The 22042-nt window shown below is 47.0% G+C and overlaps 1 protein-coding gene across 2 annotated transcripts in view; it reads right to left on the reverse strand.

Moving 5' to 3' along the window:
• The window catches only part of LOC144818030 (molybdopterin synthase catalytic subunit-like), a 126830-nt gene that overhangs the window by 60488 nt on the left and 44300 nt on the right, over positions 1–22042 (reverse strand). For both annotated transcript variants that reach the window (XM_078675063.1, XM_078675062.1), the window contains exon 3: positions 11698–11851. In XM_078675063.1, coding sequence (XP_078531189.1) covers positions 11698–11851 — 154 coding nt within the window. The remainder of the gene's footprint in view (positions 1–11697; positions 11852–22042) is intronic.

Below are 22042 nucleotides of genomic sequence, written 5' to 3' on the forward strand. Positions count from 1 at the left end.
GGCAAAGGGGAATTAAAAACAAGTCTGGGCAAGAAAGCAAGTACAGGCACAGGGGAGTAAAAACAAGTCTGGGCAAAAACAATGCAGGCAGAGCCATGCAGCAGTGTGGGGAGCGACCTGCCTGCGAGCAGGGTCAGAAGTCACCTCTGATTACAATCAGCAACCATTACCATTAAACCATTTAACCATTAGATAATGTGCATGCATATACACAGTATATTAAAAAAAATCATTAGGCAGTTACGCCAACAGTGAGGGCATAGCAGTTCGTTATTCAGCCGTGTTCGGCTGCCTATGGTGTCTAGGGGAAACCTCAATTGGTACCTTACGATCTGCACTGATGTACCAACAACATCTAACAAACAGGTTTATGTAATGTGATTACTAAAAGCTATCCCTCCCCCCCACCCAACTTTGACTGGCCCTGTCCCATGTTGTACTGTACAGTTAATGTTTCCATTAACCATCCCCTCCATAACCGGCAATGCACCAAGTTACATAGTTATCATTGCTAGCTGCATAGTGGTATATCAGCAGGACTTATTGCTCATGTACTGTACTGGCCAGTGCGGGGTAGGGAAGTCGAGTGTCTATCGCATCTGCGCTGGTGGGACTGGAGGCGCGCAAGAGCTTTAAACGCTTCTAAAATGGTATCCCATTCAAGGGAGATTAACTTCTTGCGTAGACCCCTGGCTTCTTCTCGCCGGATCGCCGCTGCCCCATCTCACCACCTCCCCATGCCAGTTACAGAGTGTTGGCAGTGCAATGGACTTCCACCTCATTGTTAGGGCATGTTTGGCCATTAGCAAAGCTAAGTCAATAAAGCGAAACTGTACCTTCTGCACTTTGGGACGACAGGTCAGCCCCAACAGGCGGACCGCGGGGGTATCTGGGAAAGAGATCCTAGTCACGGTTCTGATTAATGGTGACCACCTCCAGCCAGTACGATGACAGCTTTGGGCATACCTAGGGCATGTGGAACAAGCCTGCATCTTCCAACCTGAAGCTGGGACAGTGGTGTTGCGTGGTCGGGTGTATGCATTGCAGCCTATGTGGGGTAAGATACGCCCTGTGTATGACCATGTATTGAATGAACTTAAACTTGGTGTTACGCTGGATTTTATTGTGGTAGTCGAAGATCTTGTCCCACTCTCTGTCAGTTAATTCGGTACCAAGGTCTGCGGACCATTTATTACGCAAATCTGTCAAGGGTACCCTAGTGTGTGCTGTCAACCCTTTATCTAGTTTATACAATACAAGGGGACCCAAAGGAGCAATAAGCTAGAGACCTTGGGTAGTTACGTATTTAATAAAGGACAGAGGTTCCTAGACAAAGAGTATTCAAACAAAAAATAAATATAGACTAAATAGAAACTATATTCATTGTCCAGCCGGACATTATTGAATTTTTGATAAAATGATGATCACATGAAATGAGGTGTAATACAAGCAGGACACCAGCCGATGTCAAACTAACACCCTCAAGGAAGGAACAAACAAGAAAGTAAAGGCAGGTGAGAATGGTCTGTATATCATAAATCATAACAGACAATATGTAATACAAACTATTGCTTCTAGTCATTCACAGTGAACTAAGCATATAGTGTGCAAGGGTCGACGACGTTTCAAACTCTAACATTATACAGAGTTCATCTTCAGGACAAACTGTTATTGCCTTAGAAAATATCAAATGATACAATAATTACAGAACAGCCCACACTGTGGGAATCATGTAAGGTAGCATGATCAAGAAAGAGGAAGGGGGGGGGAAGACATATGGAAAAGGTTAAAACATGTCTTTTTAGAAAGTACACAAATAGGTTAAAACATGTCATTTACACAACCACAATATTTTTTAGCAAACCACATACGAGACCCCTTGATAATAAAGGTGATTGAGAGGATAGCCTTGACATGAGGAAACAGGGAGGCACATTGTAATATGATCTATGTAAATACCAAATACACAATGGGTCGTTTTCATGAAAACTAATTAAACAAGGATGAACAGTGAAGGTGCAGAGGGGCCAATAGTTCCTAGGTGGGTGAATTGGTGCCGGAAAATGCCGTGAATCGAAGATAGTGACAGGGGAGGGTGTCGAAAAGCCGAACAATACTGATCCTGGAAGAGCCCCATAGAATCTAGGCTAGTGAAGTGACGTGAGTCTAAAACAGTGACGGAGGATTAGTGCCAGGGGGTGTCGGATAGCCGGACAATACTAATTAGTGAAGGGAGGTACCTGTGTGGCTGTCAACAAGGTACGCGGCGGCAGTACTTGAGAGACGAACAACAGACACAGGGTTCTGTAGTTGGGAGAAAAACCTAATGTAAACCGTGCTTAAAGGGGGGCATAAGAGGAGGTGAGGATATTAACTCACTTACCAGTTGCAATCTAATGGCTGGCAAAAGTAGAGGATACTTGAGCGTCGGGTAACTGACCAATGGTTCTACAAGGGGAAGCATAATTCATGATATAAACCAGTATCCGTGCGTGAGTGAGGGGAAACGTGAATAAGAGAATTGTCTCGCTTACCAGTTGCGAGCAGGCGGACTTGAACAAATGGAATGAATACAGTCCTAAGGACAAAGAAGGCGAAAAAAATGAATTATCAAGTTCACCGCTAATAGGGTGGAAAAGCGGAAAGTCACGCTAAAACTTACCAAGATAGCCGGCAAAGTGGATCCTCAATGGGGTCCACGATGTCGCGTAAAATTACACGATGGGGAGAGGTTGAGTCCGAACCAGGAAGTAAGCCCAGCACATGTCACATGGACATTCTAGCCCAATAGCTACCTGCGTGAAAAACGGGCGGCCTTGTTGGAACAGTAAGATTGTCTGAACCAGTGTCAGCCATCTTAAAGTGGTGTGATAGAGGTACAGGAATAAAAACATGCAATTACGGGAACACAGGCATGCTGGAGTGCAAAAGTGTATACAGTGTCAGAGAGAGCACAGTACAGCATCACATATAACCATCAGCAATTTAGTGCCAATACAACTCCATTTCAGAGGCAGTATGTGTGGTTGCAGAGTGATATACCACAAGAGAGCATAAGGATTAACAGTACATGGTTACAATAAAGCAGTCCAATCCTCAGCGCAATTCAGTCCATTTTATTGGGGTAGTCTAAGATCTTGTCCCACTCTCTGTCAGTTAATTCGGTACTAAGGTCTGCGGACCATTTATTACGTAAATCTGTCAAGGGTACCCTAGTGTGTGCTATCAACCCTTTATCTAGCCATTTAATAAGGTGGCGTCTCTCTTCCATAAGGTGGATCATGCAGACCAATTCACGTCGGGCAGGTGCCGGTCTATGTGGGACCCAATTTTTCTTCACAAATTGTATAAGTGCAGCATGCGTGTATCAGTGACCCCATGACATCTTACGAAATTGCCATGATCCAAGAGGGTACCATCATCAAACAGCGCACCCACCGTGGCCACCCCTCCCTCCGTCCAAGCCTGGAGATGCCGCTGAGTGAGTAAGCCTGTGGGAGTAGAGATGCCTTGGAGTGGAATATTATCAGAGTATGGGGGGCAACTCCGCGTGTAACAGACTGCCTTTTTCCAGTACTCCAGCGCTGCGCTGCGCTGCCCTTTGCTGTGGTTAGGAGCGGCAGGGCACCGACCGGTATATGAGCCGCTGGCAGTAGTGTGTGGAGTCCTCCCCAATCTACATCTGCGGGGGTATAGTGTATCTCGTGTAGGTTACGCCGCGCTAACCAGTACGACAGCCCCTGTAATCGACTGGCATAGCAGTAGGCACGGAAATCAGGAGCACCCAGCCCTCCCTTGTCAGTACCTGGATGTACTTTAGCCAATCCCACCCTCCGGCGGCCTGCACCCCAGATGAGGTCAGAGAGCATTGTGTTCAGCGAGTTGAGGAGTGTAGTCGGGCTCTTCACTGGCAGGTTAGTGAAGAAATACAACAGACAAGGCAGAACCAACATCTTTGAGATCGCCACTCGTCCCATCACAGAGAGCGGAAAGGAGGACCAGAACAGAACCTGTGTTCTGAGTGATCTGATGGTTTTACCCAGATTGCCTTCTATTAGGTCCGAGACCGTTCTGTACACTTGTATACCAAAGTATTTAAACGTGTGTGTTGCAACCCTTAGAGAAGGAGGGCCAAATTGGATGGACTCAGTATCTTTCCCCCAAATAGAAAAAGAATGCGAAGGACTTACCCTCTTTGATAGTGAGGCCTGAAATATATGCAAAAGTGTTTAAAGTGCCTGACAGAGGTGTGAGGTCCGCAGTTAAATCCTTGGCATACAGAATGAAATCATCTGCATATGCAGATATTATATGCGTAGCCTGCCCCAATTGTATACCCATCAGCGGCGCAGTCATCCATACCCTGAGGGACAAGGATTCTAATGCTAGCACGAACAATAATGGGGAAAGGGGACATCCCTGTCGGGTGCCCCTACAGATCGGATATTCATGGGAAAGGTGTCTCCGAGTGCGGGCTCTCGCCGAGGAGCCAGAGTATAGCAGTTTGACCCACCTCAAATATTCCGGAGGGATTCCAAATCTCTTGAGTGTCTGGAACATATAGTCCCATCTGAGCGTGTCAAATGCCTGCCTCAAATCCAGGGCGACACAACCTGCGTTACTCCAGTTTGAGGGGCTAGTTATAACGTGGTACAGCCTCCTAATATTGAGTGAGGTGCTACGTGCCGGTACAAACCCACACTGGTCGGGATGGATCAAATGATGTAGGGAGGGGAGCAAGCGGCTTGCCAGAACTCTGCTCAATATTTTATACTCAGTCATTAATAAGGAAAGGGGCCTGTAACCCGAGAGGTCTGTGGTCGATCGTCCCGGTTTGGGGAGGGATACCACTAGTGCGTGCCTAGTAGTGGGGAGCAGTGCTCCTGCATTTCTTGCAGTGTTACACAGGCGCTCTAGTTGGGGCACTAAGGAGTCTGAGAAGAAGAATTTGGCGAGGAGGCCATCAAGGCAAGGGGCCTTGTTACAGGGAAGGTCCCGGATGGCAGCCTTGATTTCTGCTCTAGTAATGCGGCTCGAGATGTCATCCGGCGCTGCTTTAGTTAGTTGGGGGAGTCGCACGTCAGTGAAAAACGCCTCCAGAGTGTCTTCGTCCAACTGTGGGGGTGCTTGATAAAGCATCTGATAGTATTTGCAGAAAGCTTCATTAATGCCCTGCTGTGTATCCACTGAGTCGCCGGACTCTGTGGGCACCTCGTGTATGGGGTATGCCGGGGGGTCATCCCGGAGTATACGTGATAGTAGAGGGCCGGCCCTGTCTTCTTTAGCGTGCTTGGTATGTGTATAGGCTGTGTATTCGATGCATCGCAATGTTTCTAGAAGCTCTGCGTGCTTTATCCGGGCTTCATGCAATGGGGCGTCCCTAGAGGGGTCATTGGCCGCTGTCTGTTCTGATTCAAAGTGTTTTAGACTTCCGTAAGATTAATGTGGATTTCCTGTCACGCCCCAGCTGTGGTACTAATAGCTAGTCCTCTAATCACCGTCATGAAGGCATCCCATTCCACCTGCAGGGTAGAGGCAGTGCCTGTGTTTTCAGAAAAATAATGCTGAATGCCAGTGGAGAGGGCCTCCCGAAATACAGCGTCCTCAAGCACCTGAGGCGATAACTTCCATGTAGGGACTGGAGTGGACATTCTGCCCCATGCCAGCGTAATTTCCAATGGGTTATGGTCAGAAAGTGTCTTACCCAAATACGTGGCATGCGTGACCTGGGCCGTGAATGGATTGGAGCAGAAAATCCCATCTTTAGGAGTGTGTAATTGATGTGGATGAGAGAAAAAGGAGTATTCCCTGCTAGCCAGATGTTTCAGTCTCCAAGCATCTCCCAACCCCCGTCTGTTAGCCCAGTCATGCAGCGCGTCTGCCTGTCTTATGGAGCTAGTACCAGCTAGAGGGGGGGTGGGGGGGGGGGGGAGATCTGTCGATAGCGATATTCAGTACAGCGTTATAGTCGCCGCCAATTTCCCATGGGCATGTAGCCCAGGCCGCTAGTACCGGGTTAATGCTCAGTAGGAATGTATCTTGCTCGAAGGTGGGTGAATATATACTGCCCAGTACAATTTGTGCACCGTCTAACATGGCCCTCACCAATATATATCTGCCTAGAGGGTCCACCCGCTGCTCCAGTGCCTTGAAAGGAACTCCGCTTCTAACCCATATCGTGGCACCTCTGGCAAAGGCGGAGTATGATGTGGAAAATACTGGTCCCCTTCAGTTCGTGGGCAGTTTAGCTATCTCAGCTGTGGTCAGGTGGGACTCCGGCTAGCATACAATGTATGTCCGTCGTGTATTGAGTTGCGCATGTATTCTATTTCTCTTGTGGACAGACCCCAATCCCCGCACATTCCACGTAACCACGTTGTAACTATCCTGCATATGCGATCAGTGTGCGCTAACAATCAGAACATGTGTGGCGTGGGGGGAGCGGCAATACCCAGTGTAGCGGGATTAGGGTGCCAGGGTGAAGTGACCACTAAACTATGAATTACAATACTCGGGCCAGCGGCTGGAACTACGTTGGCCCAAACCAGGTGCACAACAGTACAAACAAATAACAGTGTGCTTTCGCTGTGGTGGGGTGCATTCCTAAAACCTGTCTAGTGAGGCGGGCACGGTGTGTGCTCTATGCTGCCCGGACCCCAAGTGGCAGTATTCAACCCAGAGTCGGCCCATCATAACAAACCCCCACGCACTGTGGATGGGGGGGAAAAAGACACAAGCACACCAATATCTCTTAGCTTACGATAAGATCCAGCGGCAACCACCTCGCTACCCCAGATAACCATCGGCGGTCTGAGGCGTAATATTACTAAACAAATTAATACTGGATTCTAAGTCTGAATGGACCATTGTGTCCTCCAAAGAGTCCGAAGGTATTGAGTGCGAGCCCTCTCGAAATGTGTTGGCTGTCTCTAGCGCCTCCGCTTGAGCTCGCTGAGCCTGCTTTGGGGTGGCTTTCCCAGCCTTGGTCGTGCTCCCCGCGAAGAAACGTTTGGACTTGCGGATACGTTTCAGCTTCCGGGGTGCGTCCATAAGTTGTGAGGGGGGCTGGACTACCCCGGGGGGGACATGATTTCGAGCCACTCTTCTACCTCATCCGCTGTCTCAAAAACCTGTGTATTCTGGTCATGGATTACTTTTACCTTGGCTGGGAACAACAGCGCATATTTCATTTGCAGCGCTCTAAGTTTTTTCTTTGCGTCTTGATAGAGGGAGCACTTGCGCTGCACTGGAGCAGTGTAATCCGGATACAAGGACACCCGTTGATTCTCATAGTGTATTTGGGACAGTTCTCTCGCCCTTTGCAGCAGTACATCTCTGTCCCTGAAATTTAGTATTTTCACTATTAGTGGGCGAGGGTGGGCCCCAGCCGTCGGTCTACCAGATGGAATCCTATGTGCCATCTCCACACAGTAGTCAGATAAGCCTTCCGGGGCCACATGTTCTTTGAACCAATATTCCATGAAGATGGCGGGTTCTGTCCCTTTGCAGCGCTCTGGTAGGCCTATGCTGTGGATGTTGTTGCGCGGGGCTATACTCTCCGCGTTGTCCACTCTCTCCTGCAGACTGGCGACTTGTTTCTGGAGTTGTGCGAGTTGTACTCCATGTTCCTTATGCTGCTGCAGTAGTTCCAGAAGCACAAGTTTATTGTCCTTGCTGGTTGCGGCTAGTTTGGCATGGTCAGCCTTAAGGAGGGTGAATCCCGTTGTCAGAGGGCCACGTTGCTGCTCTATGGCCGCCCTCGAGTCTCGCACTTCTTTCAGTAGGAGATCAAGCTGGTCCATGGGGGCCTCATGGTCGGTAGGGTAACTACGTCGACAACTTGCGAACCAGACTCTCTGCCTTTTGTCCCCTGGGAGTCCATCGCGCCAGCCTCTTGTATTTATCCCCTGGGACGCCCCATTGCAGTGTCTCCCCAGGTACTCCACTGCAGTACCGCTTTAGTGCAGCAAACGCACACTACAGGGGGTTAACGACACTGTGCACACAGATCAGTGTGGCCACTTTTAGGCTAAACAGGATCGCCGCTGCGTCCCCAGTGACAGATAGGCCGCTTGGCGTCAGCTCACCTCAGGCATGCAGGTGTTCCCCAGGGCACGCCACCACAGGCACAGCCGCCAACCCGTTGAAGCGTTTCTCTGGCCCGATGGCCCCTCACTGGGTGTGTGCCAGTTCTTCAGGGGGTCATCTTCCCCAGGGGTTTCATCAGCCCTCGGTCACCACCACCACAGCAGGGAAGGATGGGCCAAATTAGATGTCCCAAGTGACCTTCAGGGCAGAGTTCGGCCAAATTGTCACTGGATCCAGCCCCCCTCTTGGTGTTGAGTTTTGGGCACCAGGCAGCCTCGCTAGTCACACCGGGCACCCCCTGCCAGCCGTGTCACAGGCCTCTCTCGCGGGTGCCACCTCGATTGCAGATCCGCCGGGGAGCCACGGGGTCGAGCGCCGGCGTCAGGCGCATACAGCATCGGCCGCCTCCAGGGTGCTCCCTCGGCCGCGAAAACAGCTCTACAATGCCTAGGATGGTTCACAGAGGGGGTAATCAGGGCAGATCAACGGTTGCAGCAGACCCGGAGGCTCTGGCGCAGCTCACCCTTCTCGTCTCCTCCGGGGCTCGCGGCGGTGTCCACAGGCCCATCCAGTCCACAGGACGCAACTCCCAGCAGGCGAGTCAGTCGGGACTCAGGCCAGGGATCCGCAGAAGGTAGACGCCAAGTGTGGTACAGGATCCAGTTCGGGGGATTCTGGGGTCCATGGGCGTCGATCCGGCAGGGTTTAGGCAGGATTTATGCTGGTCCGGGCATGGAGCTCGTTCAACGAGCGTCCGCCATGTTCGGCAGTTGGCCACGCCCCCATCTGGGAATCCTATTATCCGTCCTGTGAAAGCATCACGGTCCATGGAAACCATATTTTGAACTCATTTTTTATCTACCCACAGACAGGCTGGAGCAATGCACTCATTCTTCGGGAAACCACGCTGTCCACCGTTCATGCACTAACTTACTCACCCCATGGTTCCGTGCATGCTCTGCAGAAAGCTCTGGCACACCATAGAACATGATACAGCCTGCCATCTTCACTGGTAATGCCTGCGCCTGGCTTTAAAACACTGAAACTGCTTTTTAACGTGTTTTACATTTTGGTTTTGTTGGACTTGGCCCTTTTTGCAGGGTTATCCTGAAACTTTTTGCTTCTTCCTCCTATTTTATCCTGACCTGTGGTTGTTGTCTATAGGACTCTGGGCACTTTACCACTGCTAATCAGTGCTATAGGGGAATATGCTCTCTGTGTAAATTGTTGTTGCAATTGGTTCTCCCTGATTGGCATATTTGATTTACTGGTAAGTCCCTAGTAAAGTGCACTTACGTGTGCCAGGGCTTGTAAATCAAATGCTACTAATGGGCCTGCAGCTCTGATTGTGCCACCCACACGAGTAGCTCTGAAAAGGTAACTCAAACCTGCCACTGAAGTGTCTATGCGCAGTTATTAACTGCCATGTCGACTTGGCAAGTGTAACCATTTGCCAGGCCCTAATCTTCCCTTTTTCTACATATAAGGCACTCCGTGGGGAGGGTGCAGTGTACGTGAAAGGTAGGACATGTACTGGTGTGTGACATGGCCGGATAGTGAAATAGTGCCAAATTCGTTTTCCACTATTGAAAGGCTATCTTGCCCTATAGGATAGAATGGGAGTTTATTTATAACGTCTTATAAATATAACTTCCCATTGGGACAAGATAGAGAAATAACGTTTAGGCTCTCTGAACTCAGAAATTAATAACACATTCTTTAGAAAAAATGGTTTTTAAATTGTGTGCTTGAAAATGCCACTTTTAGAAAGTAATGAACAACAAAGGAGTTAGGCCCAATGGGAAAAGGATCAGGTAGGGCCGTAAATTCAACAAGAAAATAGTAATTACCCGAACCTACAAATTACTTCCAAAAACAACAGTTGATGGACAGAATGCAGAACAATGTCATACATTCACCCCAGTACAGAGATCTGGGCCTCAATCCATCGTTTTTTTGCTCACCACACCACCCCAGTTCAGACATGGCCATATGCAAATCAGCCTTGACCCTGTGCTTCATGGGAACCGTCCAGCCCGAACTGCCAAGCCATGTGTTCCCTGGACCGGAATCAAGCATCCTAGGACGGGTTTCTGGCTATCAGCCGTCTTCAGCCAGGATAGCTTGACTCCAGTGGCGTGGAGAGCACGGGGCTCAAGTCTGAGCATACCCGTCCCACTCTGGGTGACAAATGCAAAAACTTGATGGACAGAATGCAGAACAATGTCATACATTCACCCCAGTACAGAGACCTGGGCCTAAATCCATCGTTTTTTTGCTCACCACACCACCCCAGTTCAGACATGGCCATATGCAAATCAGCCTTGACCCTGTGCCTCATGGGAACAGTCCAGCCCGAACTGCTCAGACGATGCAGCAGACTGAAAGGAGACAAAGTCAGGGCCAAACGAAGTCCAGAGTGCCCAGACGGTAGAAGTAAATCACTTATCCCACGATGAATCTAGAGACCTACACCCAGGTACGTCCTTAAGAACCCTAGGGAATGGGTTGGGAAAATTCAGGGGACCCGCCCAGGGGAAGATCTGGACAGGGGGGAGATTACTCCAATGTCCTTTTTCCAGTTTCGTGCCAGCACGGCAGCCAACTACTCCCAGATCTGGTTTGAACTGGACTATGCACAGGGTCCTGAAATGTGTGTGCTGGCAAGCACACCCATCTGGTCCCAATACACTAAATCTTGTCTGGGAGGTGGTCACACCTCCCTGTTACAGGATGCTTTGGTCCACCTTCCTCTGCTCGAGCTTGGCTCAGCAGCAGGAGGGCAGAAATGTGTCTCTGGGTGGCAGCAACCATTTTGTGTTGTCCGGGGCTAGAATGTTGGCACAGGGAACACTGGGACCCTAACGGAGAGCTCTGCCAGTGCTTGGATACCAAACATGATGGGGTGTTGCAGCTGGTTTCTAGATAGTCATCACGTAATTATGCGATGCCCCTATATAGTATATGGCTGCTTCTCTGACAACGCAGGAGAATGGACTCTGTAGGCTGCAAGGGTGTCCTGCTCATGCAGGGGCACCATCTCACTTTGAACCAAGCACCCTGCCTTCAGGATTGCAAAGGCCAGCCTTAGGGATGACGCATAGGTTTTAAGTGCAGTGGACCCTTGGATATAGTAAACCTTTATCTTAGGTAAGTGGCGCATGCACCAACTTACACAGGCTGCAATGGCAGGCCTGTAGTTCCATTTTGAATGGTCTCTCATGGGTGGCATAATACATGCTTCAGCCCAAGGGGCCTCTGGGGTACCTATGCCCTCGGTACATGGGAGAAAGCAGATAGTCTGTGGTCCTGATTAACAGGATCCCAGTCAGAATTGTCAAAAACAGCATCACATCAAGCAAACAGTGGAAGTAGCCATAAGAAGCAGATCCTACTTTCCTACGCATACATTTCTATCAACACCTCAAACCAGACTTAATACACTGCCCTAAGGAAATATATCCAAATTAACAAAAATGTGCAACAAAAACCCAGGCAGTAGGTGAACGTAGATACTGAAAAATCCCTGAATACTCACAAGTTTCAGGTTCCACTTCATATAGTCAATTTAGAAATGGACGTTAACATCTGGTTAAAGGTCCTACTTACCCAAGGCGGTGATGCACTGCAATATGCTTGATTGAAGGCCACTTCTGCCTCATTCCGAGGAAGATTTTCTTTATTTCAGTTTCTGCCATTGGTGTATATGCCTCATACTCAAGCCGGGTGACTCTTTTCCCATCAAAGCTATCTCTTGTTGTTCCTAGTGCAAAAATAAGCCCTTCAGTGAAATACATAGAATTCCTCTCACACCGCAAAAACATAAATTTTTCACATTCCTTTTGGTCCATTGAGACATTTTGAAAATAAATACTGCATTGCAATTAATTAAAGCAGCTACCATTTCTTGGGAGCTCATTAAATTGTCATGCATTCGGCATTTTTCCAACAATTCAAAAACGGAGTTCTTACAAGTAAGAAAATGAAAATAGCTTGAAAATAACACAGGGACACACGGTCCCATGTGTTCACACAATCTTCTTCCATGTTTAGTCTACCATTCATTTGAAGTGAAAGATATGAGACGTGGATTAAAAACAGTGAATATCTTGCATTAAAACATCACCAAACTAGACAGAACATCAATGGATGCTAAGGCGCCTAAGATCGGGAATGCGGATGCACATACAAATCATGTTTGAGGCTAGAAGAGGTTTTCTTATCTATATATTCATTGGAGTTTACCAACTATCAGTTTTTAAAATTCGATATACACTTATCACACAATATTGGTGGCCAATGAGTAGGTGTAGTTAGGTCAGAGTTTCCATATGAAAGCCATTTTTTCTTGTAAATAACTTTTGTACGACTTCAGTGAGTGTGCATGTAACTTTCCGAAGAAAAAGTTCATTTACCTCCACCGGGCTCCATCATGAAACGTTTTGTACCAGTCCATCAAGCAGGAGCCAGGAAAAAGTGAAGCTCCCAAAGGTGTGATTTTCCCACATTAAGTTCGATAGGAAACTTTTCTCCCACATACAGAAAAAATGGTCAAAATGAATTACACGAAATTTGAAAAAAAAGTTAGAACTTTACATAGAAAGCATGCTTTTTTGTGATTTGGTGTTTCGATTCAGTTATTTTTTAGAAATTAGCGTTTAAAGAGATGCTCTGGTTCAGCATGAAGTGGTTAACCCCAAGAAAAAAATAGAGATATCTGGATGGTTGGTATCCTCAGACTAGTCAAAGGAATTTCGGCTACTGTTGGTGATTTCAGTACGGACAGGTCAATGACCTGCTTGGCTGCTGCCATTACAGGACTCAAGTGAAATGAAAAAGGAAGGCAAACGGGGCAGGGTGGACACGCCGTGATCCTGATGATCACGTTGGGGGAGCCTTCCTTAAGGCCAAATTACAAAAATAAAAAGAAAGTTTGTGGTGTTGCCAGTACTACCAACTGGTAACATTGTACGCAGTGAGATCCCCGTTTTATCACAGTACCGAAAAAAGATTTATTTTTTTAAAGGAGCAGGGCCAACAATTATTTTCCAGGCCATAAACCAAGTGCACCAGGGGTTAGCTGCCTGCAGTAGGTTGGGCGAGGGGTCAACCCACCACTGTGCATGGCTAAAGGCTGTGCAGTGGGGGTCCGGAGGGGGAGTTTAGCACATCGGAGGGGAGAGTTAGCTAACCTTTGTGCACAGTGGGAGCTTCGCCGCCTGTGGAAGAGTAGGGTGCAGGGTCTGGCCGGGGATAAGGCCTGAGGGTCAACCCCCAATGTGCTTGTGCGATGGCTATGCATAGTGGGGGGATGCTCCTTTGTTAGTGATAGTTTGTAACCTGCACACTGTTTCACCTTTGTCTAGTATCTCCAGTAGCTATTCGTCGTTCTACAATGCCATGTCTTTGAGAATTCTCGAGCATACACATGTCCATCTTGGGGAAATTTTACTCAGTGTAGCTGTGGTTAGGTATATCATGTGGACATAATTGTATTGCCCGAGTTTGAATTGTGCCTTGCTCAACACCTCTTTCATTGTTCCACATACCCTGTCCCATTCCGTTTCTGTGATACGTTTTCCAGAGCAAAACTGCCATCGTCTGAACAACCTGCCATTTACCGTATATCTTCAGCCTACCTAGTAGTTTGTCCGCACCTAGCGTTCAATTTACGATGGATATCAGATCCTACAGTGCGAGGATGCATACAAGACCACCATGGTTTGTTTTTACAGAGGCGCCGCTCTGGCAGTGGGTACAAATTGGCATACTGTAAAAACGGACCCAGAGCGAATTCAAATATTCTTGTGAGTCAGGAAAAGTTATAAATCTGCCAGCAGGGTAGAGATCAGTCACCGTCATTCATCCACCCTTTTTCACCTGCTCAATGTCATATTAAGAAAAATGTGTGCAAATGGGGGCATACTCCATATGCACATTTCCAGCATCAACGGCGATTACCTCAAGATCTTTTTTGTTTCTAGGTCCCATGCCTTTCAGGTTTGTTGGATTACAAACAACATGCACCCCGGGAATCTGGCTCCCTTCAGGGTTAGGCTGCCCAGCTGCCCAGGAGCAACCTCTTCTTCCAGTTATCGCTCTCCTTCAACCAGCTCACCAAGTAAATTTCAGTATCTGGTAATTCTATGCCATCATTTGTCCGTTCCTTTTTAAGAAGTCCTACCTGTAGTTTGTCCAGCTCGGCAAATACTGTGCAGGTCATCTCAGACATATGCAAAAGTACAATTGATGGACAGAATGAAGAACAATGTCATACATTCACCCCAGTACAGAGATCTGGGCCTAAATCCATCGTTTTATTGCTCACCGTGCCATTCCAGTTTGGACCCAGCCATATGCAAATCAGTCTTGACCCTGCGCCCAATGGGGACAGTCCAACCCGAACTGCCAGGCCAGGTCCTCCCAGGATTGGAAACAAGCATCCTAGGACCGGTTTCGGGCTTTCAGCCCTCATCAGCCAGAATAGCTTGACTCCAGTGGCATGGAGAGCACGGGACCCACGTCTGAGCATACCCGTCCCAGTTGGGGTGACAAATGCAAAAAGAACAATTGATGGATAGAATGCAGAACAATGTCATACATTCACCCCAGATCAGAGATCTGGGCCTAAATCCATCGTTTTATTGCTCACCATGCCTTTCCAGTTTGGACCCAGCCATATGCAAATCAGTCTTGTCCCTGCGCTCAATGGGAACAGTCCAGACCAAACTGCGAGGCCGGGTCTTTTTCTGGACTGGAAACAAGCATCCTAGGACCGGTTTCGGGCTTTCAGCCCTCATCAGCCAGGAAAGCTTGACTTCAGTGGAATGGAGAGCATGCGTCATCTCAGACATGGCACTATGCAGTACATATAAGTAGTGAGGTAGCAATATTATCTTTGCCACCAATACTTTGTCTATCAGAGACAGTGGCTACTTCCTCTAGTATGGTCTTGAGGCGTGCAAACCATTTAGCACACTGCCCATGTTCAGTTTGTGACTTTCCATCTCGTTGTGTGAGATCCGTATGTCGACGTGGCTGGAGATCCCCCAAGCCAAGACCCAACCTCAGCAATCAGCATTCTGGTACATCTCTGAGGTCACCCAGTGGGAAAAGTTTTGATTTAGTGCAGATGATATATAAGCCAGATATCTCACCATATTCTGCCAAGGTTTTTAACAATAGCAGGACCGAATATGTGGGATGTCGCAGGTACACTAGCGTATCTTCAGTATATAAGGAAACAACATGGGTAGTGGCTCCCACCTGGATCCCCAACACCCCCACTCTCAGCAGCCGACATGCCAACAGTTTGCTCGCTAACATGAACAAGAGGGGTGAGCGTGGCATCCCTGTTGCGTTCCTCTCTCTAAATTGAATCTTTGTGACACCTCCTAGCCCGTGTGCACTCTCACCAAAGAGCTAGAGTACATTGCACATATCTGCGACCGAATCCCATGTGATGGAGGACCTCTCACATATAATCCCAATCTTCCACATCATATTATTACATTCCCCAGCACACGCTTATGACAATCAATATTATGAAAAATTCAGTATTCAGCATTCAGTTGATATCCACTTCTTTTATTGTTCTTTATCAATTCCTCTGCTCTCAGCCAACATGTGTTTCGTTGCACTTATCGCAATTTCTTCAGGGCTCTATTCTCGGGGAGCAAAACATTTGGCGATTGTTGGACTTGGCCCTTTTTGCAGGGTCATCCCTGATCTTTTGCCTTCCTCCTGTATTTTGTTTAACCTGTTTTTGTTGGTTTTATGACTCTGGGCACTTTACCACTGCTGATCAGTGCTAAAGTGCATTTGCTCTACCTATGGTAAATGTATGGATTAGTGACTCCATGATTGGCTGCTTTTGGTTTATTTTTCAGACCCTAATACAGTGTACTCAGTGTGCCCAGGGCCTGTAAACCAAATGCTGCTAGTGGGCTTGCAGCACTGGTTGTGGCACCCACAGAAGCAGCCTGTAAAAGTGTGTCTCAGGTCTGCCATTGCAGAGCCTGTGTGAAGTCTGGTACTGCTATGCTGACTGGGCAAGTGCACCCACTTGCCAGTCCCCAAAACCTTCCCTTTTCTGCATATTAGTCACCCCTCTGGTAGGCCCAAGGGCAGGGTGCATTGTAGGTAAAAGGTAGGACATGCCCTGGTGCGTGGCATGTCCTAATTGTGAATTCAAGCCATTTTAGTTTTTCACTATTGCAACACTTTCGTCATATAGCATTACGCATCCTAAGGTACATTGAACTCAAAGTGTCGCATTTTACATCTGAGAACTAAGCTATTTATACCATTTTTAAAGTATAGCATTGTCAATTTTTGTCGTTTGTGGTCTTGTGTTAAGTCTACATAAAAATACTTATTTTTATACTACTACTTGTGTGGTGTCCATCTGTAGTGTTGTCACTGGTTTACGGTATGTGTTCACAAATGCTTTACACACTGCCTCTGAGAAAAAGCCTGTCTGCTCGTGCCAAGCTACCAAGGGGGTGAGCAGGGGTTATTTTAGGAGTGTACCCACTTACCCTGATTAGATGCAAGGGTCCCTATTTGGTCAAAGGTCCTTACCTCTGCCAACTAGAGACCCCCAAATCTAACAGTGATAATTCCAAACCGGATTGAAATATTCCACTATTTTTATCACTGAGGTCGTTGTGTCCCCTGGCAGACCCCGGTCTACAAAACACATTTAACATTTTTCAAGTTCGGACTGACAGCTTTTTGCTAACAGAGATTCGAGCCCTGAAGAAGTTGCAATAAATGTGACAAAATACGTTTTGGCTGAGAGCAGAGGAATTGATGAAAAACATAAAAGAAGTGAATATCAATCGAATGCTTGAATTATTCATAAGATTGATTGTCATAAGTGTGTGCTAAGGAATGTATTAATATTGTTTGGTTGGCTTAGGCCACGCTTTAGAGAGAGGGGTGGTGCTCACTACCCTTAGGGACAGCGTGTGATTGGTGTTTTTCTTCAAACAAAGGCAAGCCCATCTGCTCCCGTCCGTGCCTGGACCGCGCCCAGCGCCAGGACCCTGGCCCCTGCCGAAACCAAGAAACCCGACGGAAGTACAACCCCACCACCCTCCACGCACTAAACAACGGCCGACCATCTGCCTGCTACCAAGCCACTCCGAAGCGCACCCACGAACCCTTCCCCTGGGAAACCTGCAAATTCACCTGCGTCCAAACCTGCATCCCACCACCCGGACCAGGCAACAACAACCACCTCAAGTGCATCCTGCTCAACACCCGCTCCGTCCACAAGCACGCCGTCGAACTCTGGGACCTCCTCGACACAACAGCACCAGACGTCGCTTTCCGCACAGAAACCTGGATGAACGCCTCCTCAGCCCCCAACATCGCCATAGCCATACCGGACGGCTACAAGATCACCCGAAAGAACCGCGTAAATCAAACTGGAGCAGGAATCGCAATCATCTACAGGAACACCATCGGCGTCATGACCAACTCCGAAGATGCCCTCACCACCGCCGAACACCTACACTTCCAGATCCACACCGACCCCAAGACCACCCTCAGAGGAACCCTCATCTACAGATCCTCTGGCCCACTCACACAATTCAGTGAAGCCATCGCCGACTTCATCAGCCCACATGCCCTCGCCTCATCAGACTACATCCTCCTAGGGGACCTGAACTTCCACTTGGAGAACAACAATGACAACACCACCACCACCACCCTGCTCGACAACCTCGCCAACCTCGGACTCAAGCAACGTGTGAACACCCCCACCCACTATGCCAGCCACACGCTCGACCCCATCTTCTCCGCCAGCAGCCACGTTGCCTTCAGCCACTCCACCAACATTAGGGTGACCAACCGCCCGTAAATTTCACGGACCGTCCGTTATTTTAGTATGATGTCCGGAAGGCGTCCGTAATTTGGGGAATTTCAGGAAGGTATGTTATTCCCTGAGAGGGGCCCCATGAGTTTAATAGTTTTCACTCTGGTCTCTTGCAATTATCTTTTAATCTGTAAACAGAGGCTGCCTGCAGCAACCCCTCCCAGGCCTCACTAAGACTGTGGACTGGCCCATTGTCATTCTGAGACTGCTGCCGATTACCACATATAGAATGACAATGGGCCCTATTGTAGTGACAGCATGTGGTGTGTTTCCTGTGCATCAGACATGGGCAAGGCATTCTGCTTTTGTCTTGGAGCCATGCTGGAGAAAATAAAATAACTGTCAGAGGCAGAGAAATCATTTGTGGAAGGCCTCCATCTATAGGTCATTTACCATTTTGTCAAGATGGATATTTGTGAAGGTTAGAAGTGATAACCACTTTTAAAATAGTATTCAGTTCAATTTCTGATGTCCATGAAAATATTATCACTTAATAAAAATAAGGTGCAGGGTAAAAGAATTCTGAGTAAACATGAATACAATGGTTTATTCAGCGAAGTGCTTCTTAACCGCTTAAATGCTCGGGACGGCCCCCGGCCGTCATGCGTCAGGATGTGCGCGTGCGGAGGACGGTCGGGGCCGTCCAAATACCACCCACTATTCAAATCGCCGCACAGCGCGAAAATTCTCGCTGCATGCAAGGGGTTAATGTAGTGGGACTGAAACAGCGTTTTCACTGTACATTTAAAAGGAATATTTAACATATACGAATAAAAAAATACTATTTATTGTTGATTGTTACATTAGCACAAATTTCGATTACAGAAAGGGCCTGATGTCGCTTTGCAAAGCTGTGCGCATACTGAAAGACTGTGAAGAGCACGAATGTCTCAACCTAATAGAAACTTATTTTGACTTGTACTTATTTTGGTTGTCTATTTACTTACTTATATACAATTGTGCGACCTCCTCTGATACGTCTGTAAAACGTATGTTTTGTCCCAAATTTTTGTCTTGAATTTAGACCTTCTGTCCTGAATTTTTGACCCTTTGTCCTGAATTATTACACTCACCGTTCTGAAATTGCTCCCATGCCAGTTGGTCAACCTACCCAACATGGTTCTAGGAGGAGTCAGGAGACAAATGTAGGTTGGGTAAATCAATCACTATACAGAGTAAAGACACGCTTTAGAATTAAAGAAGATTACACTGAAACCAGACAGATTAAGACCATGGCTTCTGTATCTATGTGGTTGCCACTTACCATCCCGTCCCTTCTCCAAAAAGTAAACAGGATTTTAGTTTGTCTTCGGAGACGAGACGTAATCTCACTCTACAATATATTCAATCTTGTCAAAAATGCTGTGTTGTTCAAGTGATGGAGGTTGGCCTCCAAACTCTACAACATTTCATACCCTCTACACCCCTTGCACCACTTTCTGGGATGCTAAAGGACCAGGCCATGTTTCTTCCCAGTAGCAGCTGAAGCAATGTCTGATTGTGCTAGGGGGTTACCAGTTAACAAGACAGCGAAATCTGGGCCTCATAAATTAATATTAACAGACTTTAAATAACTATTTGGGAATGCGGGTAAAGTCAAGGAATGCATCTAACACATGCTTCTTCCCTTCACGAGGCACTGCAAGAAAGTATTTGTGGAAACGGTCGCCAGCACAGATGAGGACTTAGGGTCGCTCCATTACGTGCTGGGACCTGTATAAACTAATGTATTATGTTCAAGGTGGATCTCAAATATTAGTTTTGCATCCAATACTAGGGAGAAATATATTTCCTTTATAGTGTAACACAAACTATAAAATCGTCATCTACACAGGTTAATACAAATATTAACCCTCTGTTTTAGCTAATCGTGGTTCACAGCCAAAACGGTACACATAAGTGTATTATTAATCAACTCAATGGTGCCCATTTTATCGCCCACAGAAAGCAAAACAAGTGCGCAGAACAACGGGCTCGCAAACCTGTGACCAGAGCACTCAACAAATGAAACGAAAGAATTAGTCCACAAAACTAACCCAAAACGATGTCAACTTGTGGGTATAACGAGAATGAGAGCGAACCTCATTTAAAATGTGCTTACTTCACACTTGCACCAGTGTTGAATTCCTAATCAAGACGCAGTTCCAAATTCTGCTGAGCCGACCATGTGCAGAATATACATTACACGTGCGCAATTAAACCTGGTGTCGCAGACAATGTTCACATTTGTTCCTATTAAATATTCACGAGCACTTCAGGTGAGGGTGGCCAGGGCGCGAGGCCCACACCTGAGGCTCGAGGCTCGCGCATCACTCCCCGGGCCTCGCCGGTGACGGAAGGACAGGCCCAGACCGGAGAAGGGAAGCGTAAGGTGGCCCAGACCGGAGAAGGGAAGCGAACAGGTAGGCCAGACCTCGACCAATGCAACTTAATCATAATCCGCGGTCTTGTATGAGAGCGCCTACAGAAATCTAAAGGCACCGTCTCAGCACACCGACATTTGTGGTTGAGGGTGTTGCGTCCTAGTTTGACCGACGTGTTTCCTTAACGTGAAGAGCACATATTAGTGCGAAACGGTTATTTGTAGCTTGCGCTGTGCAGCAGCCAAAATAAATCGTGTACAATGCTTCACTGATGTGCTCACAGAATAGGATTCTGATTTTAACACTGGGCCACCTCAATCAAATGTATGCATTGCTAACACTGTTTTCTGTTGCTGTGTATAGTGTGTATATATACGTCTCCCAACACCGTGAAATGTCGAAGGGTTTAAACGTACAGTCAAGTGGAATGTTGCCTGCGGGTAAGGCGCGCTAAATCGGGCGTTTGAATACTAAGATGGTGAGCTTTCAGAGGCAGAGGAAGTAAGGCATGTCATTCTCCATCCTGTGCCTGCTCAGGATCATAAACTTTAAACAAATGGTCACGCCAGTATAGCTAAGTGGACGGTGGTCATGAGAAATACCATCTAGAGACCTGCGGAGCTGCTCAAAGCTGCCAGCATGAGTCTAAACCCTAATCTGCACGCTAGTTTCTCACACTTCTTCATCCATCACCCTGCTAAGTGCTGTATCCCAGAACGTCATCTTTAGTTGCTCTCAAACTTTTGTTTATTAAAAAAAAATTTTTGTAAAAACTTTTTTGTAAAAAGAAAAACATGTATAATCACAAACTTTATATCACACTTTCAATCATTAAAAAAAGGGTGCTCTGTTACACTTCTAGCTGCTATCTAACAATTCCGAATTACGGTTTCTAGTTCAGAGTCACACCTGGTTCAAACAATGTTTGTATATTCACATAGGACTTATTAATTGTAAATGAATTGTTTGGTTTTGATTTATTTAATGTGAATATACAAACATTGTGATTATACATGTTTTTCTCTTTACAAAAAAGTTTTTACAAAAAATTTTTTTTAATAAACAAAAGTTTGAGAGCAACTAAAGATGACATTCTAGTGTGGTGTACTAATGTTGAAAAACTGTTTAAACTTAAAGTAATACCAAATGAGTCATATGTGTAGGCCTGTTGGTCACTTATTGAAAGACTAATACACAGAAAGGAATTCTCTTTTGTTAAAACAGTTGATACCCAGTCCTTTCTGGTCCCTGGGAAACTCTCTACCTTTGAGACTGTATCCCAGAACACCATAACTGCACCTCTGTGGTCATCATGCCCGGCATGGAAACACTTCCCACACAGACAACACACTTCCTACCATACACCCTACATGGTGTAGCGCTCTACCTATATAGGCAAGCTTCTTTTTTTATTTCTTTTGTTACCGAGTTTTATATAGCACGAACTTGACCTGGTACCGGGTATCAGAGCGCTTTACATAACACCAGTTGCGTTACATGAGGACACTTCTTTTTTGTATGTACCTCAGGGCTTTAAGTGAGCCGGATCCTGCAGGTGCTTAGCACTGGCAGTTCTAAAAATCAGGTGCTGAAACGAGTCCCTATTGGGCTCTCGTTTTTGCCCACACCCTCGGTGAAAAAAAATCTTAACTCTCCAGCAGTATCACCATTCATTGCGATGTAACTTCAAAGAGACTAGTTTTCGTTC

The sequence above is a fragment of the Lissotriton helveticus genome, chromosome 2_1 (assembly GCF_964261635.1).
Source record: "Lissotriton helveticus chromosome 2_1, aLisHel1.1, whole genome shotgun sequence".
Lineage (NCBI taxonomy): Eukaryota > Metazoa > Chordata > Amphibia > Caudata > Salamandridae > Lissotriton > Lissotriton helveticus.